Source organism: Euphorbia lathyris, chromosome 2 (genome assembly GCF_963576675.1).
Source record: "Euphorbia lathyris chromosome 2, ddEupLath1.1, whole genome shotgun sequence".
Lineage (NCBI taxonomy): Eukaryota > Viridiplantae > Streptophyta > Magnoliopsida > Malpighiales > Euphorbiaceae > Euphorbia > Euphorbia lathyris.
Genome location: NC_088911.1, coordinates 138,779,469 through 138,786,471, shown reverse-complemented (window position 1 = coordinate 138,786,471; position 7,003 = coordinate 138,779,469). Strand labels below are relative to the sequence as shown.

Genomic DNA, 7,003 nt, shown 5'->3' with positions numbered 1-7,003 from the left:
TTTCACTTCAATCACACGCCTTGCCTTTCAAATTCCAGTGGCAATAGATTATGGGGCAGCCGCAGGAAGTACAATTCAAGAGTTAAGATGTCACAAATACCACACAACAAACTAAAGTATACAACCGGTAATTATGATTGGTCAACGCGAAATCAACGCACCACATCAGTAATTTGACTTCCATAAACATCAAAAATTCTGACGTAACACATTGATTTTGTGTTGATCGGTCAATTTTTAGCTTTTATAGAAATCAAATTGCTAATGTGACATGTTGACTTCGCGTTAACTGGTCATAATTACTTTTTTTTTTGGTAAGAAAGGAAAGGAAAAAAACAAAACCAACAAAAACCTACACCGGGATCAGTCTAGGAAGGCTGACCCCAATCTTATCCTCTAGGAGAGAAGGCAAAAGAAAAGAAGGAGGAACAGAGAGGGTAGAAATACCTAACATTCTCCCATGCCCAGCAGCTGCTAAGCGATCCGCCACGCGGTTTTGCTCCCTAAAAATATGGGAGAAATTAAGATACTCAAAGGCAGGACGAAGCCTCAAAATAGCTTTGATGAGATTCTGGCTCTTCAGACAAACAGTCTGGCTATCTGAAATCCTGTTAATAGCCTCCAGATTATTAGATTCCACCGAGAGCTTTTTAACACCCATGCGAATGGCGAGTTTAATACCTGACAAGATACCCCAGAGCTCCGCAGAAAAGGAGGAGCCCGTCCCCAAGTTATGGGTAAACCCCGCCATCCAATTGCCACCAGCATCCCGAAGAACTCCTCCAGCAGCAATTCTGCCATTGCTAAGGCAGGAGCCATCAGTATTCAACTTAGCAAACCCTTCTCTAGGCTTACTCCAGCCAACTAGCAGGATCTCTTTATCCGGGGAGGGGCGAACAAGGGAATCTCTTTCAAAGCTTTTAGTAATAACAGAGAGCTTCTTCGAGAAGAAAAACAGTAAATCAGGAATAAGGACAGACTTACCCGCAAATAATTCTTCATTCCTCCACTTCCAGATTTGGTGACAAGTAATAGTAAAGAGGATGGCACCGTGCTCTATGTTGGCCAGCAAGTTCCCCTTGGCTCCTTGAGAGAACCAGTCCCCTTCAGAAAAGGCCATGAAGGAAGGGAGGATGTGATGAGGGAGGATCCCTTCCCAGATCTTCTTACTATTTGGGCAATCCCTCAAAGCATGGCACAAGGTTTCCACATTGCCTCTGCATCTACTACAGGCACTAGACTCAGTCAAGTGCCTTCTGTACCTATCCGCATTCGTAAGGAGCCTATCTTTGATACCCAGCCAAAGGAAGCTCCTGATACGGTTAGGAATCTTGAGGGACCATAATTACTGATTATATATTTTAGTGGAAGGTGACTAAAAGATTCGTATATTTTTATATGCAAAATTGAACATCGTACACGATGCAGCTAATTTACCCCAAATTACAATAACGTACTTAATAAATTTTTTTTATATTACAAATACACCCTCAATTATTTGTTCGTTTAAGCATATCTAATTCAAACAAGAATAATTAAAAAAAAATTCAAACAAGAACTCCTTTTTATGGAAATTAAAACAGAAATTTAGGTAGATTGATATGAAAACAGAGAGAGTAAATTTGGATAATTCGATGTTAATTAATTAATATCCTCTTAGTAGGACGAATAAGAGTACAACACGTGGACTGAAAAGGACAAAAATAACAAGCCACGTCACAATATCATCCACGTGGCAACCGAAGATCTCTCGGTGCAGCTGTAATGTCATGCTATTCGTCTCTGCAATTTCAAAACTGCAAAAACTGTCATTTCAGACTTCAATTTCAATTTCATTTCAAGCTCAGGAAAATAACATAATAATAAAAATTTTATCAGAAGAAGCGCACCTGAACGGCACATTTTCATTGCCGGAAGCGTTTGAAGGAGATTTATGAATGGCAGAAAATGCTCCCCGGAGCAACGAAAACGACGTGATTCTCAGGCCGCCTCTCTATCCTTTCTTTGTTCCCGTTGATAGGTCATTTGGTGTCTTAAACCCTAGGTTTCAGTTTCATCACCGTCCGGGTGTGTTTCCGTACAATCAACCACCGCCGGTGCTTCTGCTACCGGCTCCAACACCTGTTGTGGTTTCTCATTCTGGCTGCGGTTGGTCTCCGTTCTTGTTTCCGATGGAGGCGGAATCATCATCCATTTCGCTTCTGAAGGTAAGGTTTCTTGATTTCTTTTCGATTTTGTATATTCGGCAGAAAATGTTTTTGAGTTTTTTTTTTGTTTTTTTTTTTGTTTTTTTAGTTGATGGATAATGAGGGACTGCTACCGTCTGCGGAAGAGGAGGAAAAGAGGAGGAATGTTATTTTGAGTCTTACGAAGGTGAATTTAGGGTTCAAAAAGCTGGAATTACGAATTTGATTAAGCAGAGATGTTCTGTTATGCCTAACTTTGATATCTTGTTCCAGATTGTGGCGACATGGGCTAAGAAAGTTGCTTGGCAGCGACAACTTCGCCGAGAACAAATTGGAGCTACATCAGCCACAATATTGACATACGGATCCTATGGACTTGGTGTAAGTTCTCTAAAATTGCATATGGATCGAACCGAATCTTACATTGATGACTGATTATCTGCTTAATTGGTGTCCAGGTTTATGGTCCGGAGTCTGATATTGATGCTTTATGTGTTGGTCCGTTCTTTGCCACTATGGCTGTAAGTGTCTATTTTCGTTTTTGCGTACTTTGTTTTTCGATTTGGATCCAGTTTTTGCATTTGATGCAAAGTTATTCTACTTTGTACTGTTTGTAGGATGATTTCTTTATAGTTCTGCGAAACATGTTTAAAAGCAGACCAGAAGTATCAGATATCCATTGCGTGAAGGATGCAAAAGTTCCTTTGATGCGCTTCAAATTTGATGGGATATCAGTTGATCTTCCATATGCTCAGCTCAAACTATTGACCATTCCTGATGTGAGCATGACAACCTTGCAATTGAATTATAGCATTCCTCTGAATTTGATGATTGAAGTGTTCGTGATTTATAGATACTTTAATTGCTGTATCTTATATTTTTCCCTTCAAATAACTTGTTTCTGATAATGTTTTTAAGAATTGTCCCTTGTATCTTTCCACTGCTCCAAAAATGTTAATAATTGTTCTTTGTTTTCCTGTATTGTTAACTTTCTATGAACTGCAGAATTTGGATGTGCTCAACCCCTTCTTCCTGAACAATATTGACGAAACCAGCTGGAAGAGTTTATCTGGAGTACGGGCAAATCAGCAGATTCTTCAGTTGGTTCCGAACTTGGAGGTAGGACTTAATCTAGTCACTCCATTCAAGAACTTATCTATAATATGGTGTAGGTAGTTACTGCTAAGACTGTTTTAGTGTTAGCATATCTCATGTGGTTTTCAATTGATATATTTCAGAACTTCCAATCAATGCTACGATGTGTTAAACTATGGGCGAAGAGGCGCGGAGTGTATGGTAATGTATGTGCAATGTGCTTGTTAATGTTGCGCTTTTGCCTTAGTTGTAGTATATAACAGCTTTTCTACTAAATACTTTATTCATATTTTGTTCTTCTCTTCTTCTTTTGCAGTTAAATGGTTTTCTGGGAGGAATTCATATTGCAATTTTAGCTGCTTTTATTTGTCAAAATCATCCAAATGCCAATATCAGTATCCTATTATCAATATTCTTTAGTACATTTGCCACTTGGCCTTGGCCTACACCCGTAATGCTGCAAGTTGGAACGATATCTTTAGCTAGAAACGTTAACGAGCCTCGATCCTTCATGCCTATATGTTTGCCGTGTAGTCAAAATGAGTACTGTCATTCTAATATCACTAGAAGCACATTCTACAAGATCAGAGCAGAGCTTCTCCGAGGCCATGGTTTGACCAAGGTATACTTGCCCTTCGTTTAGCCTGATTATGTTCTAAACTATGATTAGTTCTTTAGACTGCTCTCCTAGATTGCTGCTAGTTTTGTTAGGCGAATAATCTTGTTCCGTTTTCATGGCATTATAGGATGTTCTGAAGCCTGATTTTGATTGGAAAAGCGTTTTCGAGCCTTTTCCTTATACAAAGAAGTATAGCCGATTTGTCAAAGTTTATCTAGCTGCTTCGGATCAAGATGAGCTTGGAGACTGGGTGGGTTGGGTTAAGTCACGATTTCGCAGTCTACTTCTCAAGGTAACTGACTTACCTTTTCATGTTGAAGTTTATTGTCTTCAAAACGACCTTTCTGCCACCTCAACTTGCTTGAAAAGACTGTTCCGCCAACTCAACTTCTTAACAACCTTTTCCGCCACCTCAACTTGCTTAAAACAACCTTTTCTGCCACCTCAATGCCAATGGCGTGTGTGGTACTGCCCACTTGGAAATAAGGGATTAATCATGACATTTTAAGCAAATTGAGTGGCCGAAATGAGCGTTCTGAAAGTTTAACGGACCATTAGGCGTTTGAGTGCAAGTTAGAGAGACATGATATGTATCAAGGCATGCATAAATTGATTATTTCATAGTTACTATCCATTTCTAATGATTTTCACCATTCTTGTGTTGTGCTTTTCTGTACCCCTCAGCTTGAGCTGGTGCAAGGTTTCTGCGACCCGTGCCCCAGAGAATACGTTGACACGGAAACATCCCAACCAAATGTCGTTTTCTACTGGGGATTAAATCCGAGTAGGGGTAACTTCAAAGATATAGAATCTGTTGAGGAAGATTTCTTAAAAAATATATGCAGAGACTACTATGGAATTCCTAGAAAGATGTCATTATCCATTATCCTGGCATCTAAACTGCCTATAAATTATGCTCAAAACAAAAGTGGAAAGGAGAAGAAGAGCATGAAAGCATGTTGGAAGATTGTTGACAAGCCGAGAGTCCCTGCGTACTCGAGACATCTTCCGGATTACTTAGTCGGCTACGTGGCTGATACTAATGGAGACACCAAGTCTCATGGGGACGGACATTGCTGAAGCCTCCTCGCAGTTGTGTCATTGTTTCGCCCTTTGCTGAAGCCTCCTTGGAGTTGTGTCATTGTTTCGGCCATTGCTGAAGCCTCCTCGGAGTTGTCTCCTTGTTTCCTCGGAGTTGTGTCATTGTTCTGGCCATTGCTGAAGCCTCCTCGGAGTTGTCATTGTTTCGGCCAAGCCTCCTCGGAGTTGTCATTGTTTTGGCCAATTGGCGGCCTACGAGCCAACTATCTCCCCCTTAAGTCGTTTCTCTCTAATACTGACCGCTAACTTTGTTGTTGGAAAAATGGCTAGTTGTAGCTTTCGGAAGTTGCTTTTACAGTTGCCCCGCATTGTTCGGAAATTATTAGCTTGTATATGGTTTGGTTTAAGATGACTTTATTTTATGTTTGAAGTTTCGAAACACTCTAAATAGTGCTCTTAATTTCTAAGACGATAATATAATTTATAGAAACAATTCATCTAACACGACAATAAGTTTGATAAGATACGTTCTAAATAGTGATTTATAGTGATGATTCATCTAATACGACAATATAATTTATAGAGACAATTCTTTTAATTATTGTTTTTGTTGCGTTTACATCATATAGTTACGTGGAATATCTGAATCATATAGTACGATTATGATATGATAGCACATTTTGACATCTCTAATTTTAGAAAATAAATTACATTGACATATCCGGGCAGAAACATCTGCTTGAATTATAATTGGGATTAAGTGCAAAATATTCTTAACGTTAACAGTTAAGAGTTATCTTATAAAATGGTGCAATTTTATTTCTAATGTCAAAAACAATTTTATTTATAATGTTGACAAGTTGTGTCAATTTGAGAAATAATTTATCAATTGTGTTTTTTCAATCATGAATCTTCATTGTATACGTGTGTCATTTTATCACTCATTAGTCACAAACATATCTATACATGTGTAAAAAAAAGTAAAAAATTATAACGTGTTCTGTACGAGTTCGACAAGAAAAAACTAAATATTTAATCGAAATTAAAAATATTAATCTGTAATTGTATTATGAAATTTTAATAAGAAAATAAAATTAGAACTAACTGATATGCAACGGACGCAGAATATGGAAATAAAATAACTGTTTTTTTATGGTTTTTGAAATCAACTCAACTTATAAAATGTTAATGGTAAAATTACTTTTGATTGTCAATGTTAGAGATAAAGTCGCATAATTTTAAACGTTATGGATAAGATTATTCTTGACTGTGAACATTAAAAATATTTTTACACCTTATTTCATTATAATTATTTTTCATTTAATTTCAAACAGTTTATTTTTCATGTTAAGATTTTCCATCCACATATTGATACTAGTGGAGTTTATTTGATTAAGGGCTTGTTTGGATGGGGATTAATTAAAGTAAGGTAGGGTAAGGTAAGGTAAGTGAGGTTTATAAAATAACTTGTTGTGTTTGAATGGAAGGTAAGATAAGTGATGGTTAAATAATGTAATTGTGTTTGATTTGAAGGTAAAGTAATGTAAGGTTATATACCAAATTACTCTTCATTGTAAACCGTTTCAACCAATTCCATGTTTCCCGCTTTAGGCTTAGGCCCGTTTGGTTTATCTGTTGATATTTGTTGTTATGGTTTGTTAAATGTCGTTAGAAAAAACTATTTTTCAAGTATAAAAAAACAAATAGCAGTTCCCTAATCAAATATATAAAACTCTCATTTTTAATATGAAAATACAAACACGGGAAGAAAATGAAGTGAACAAACACCCATTAATACATCAAAATTCCCTAAATTTGATCTAAGAGCTCGTTTGGTTAACGTGTTGTTTGATGTTACTTTTTATTGTTTGTTGTTTATTGTTTACTGTTTGATTATTAGTACTCCCTGAAAAACCGATCTCTCTAAATTTACAGAGTCTTGATCTATGTGGCAAAGTAAAAAAGGATTGGACAAATAGAAATGTGTTTTATTTTAAGAGTTCAAGTAAGTTCACAATAAGTTTAGAAAGTCAATAAACATTTTTAAACAAATTCAAGTGGT

The 7,003-nt window shown here is 37.1% G+C and overlaps 1 protein-coding gene across 1 annotated transcript; it reads left to right on the top strand.

Annotated features, from left to right (window-relative positions):
• Positions 1–1,805: 1,805 nt before the first annotated feature.
• On the top strand, positions 1,806–5,382 carry LOC136220093 (nuclear poly(A) polymerase 3). The gene is made up of 10 exons (XM_066007785.1): positions 1,806–2,207; positions 2,296–2,373; positions 2,460–2,567; positions 2,645–2,707; positions 2,804–2,965; positions 3,192–3,305; positions 3,425–3,487; positions 3,598–3,903; positions 4,028–4,192; positions 4,585–5,382. Exons 1-10 carry the CDS (start codon positions 1,938–1,940, stop codon positions 4,978–4,980), a joined length of 1,725 nt encoding a protein of 574 aa, XP_065863857.1. The 5' UTR covers positions 1,806–1,937; the 3' UTR covers positions 4,981–5,382.
• The last annotated feature ends 1,621 nt before the right edge of the window (positions 5,383–7,003 follow it).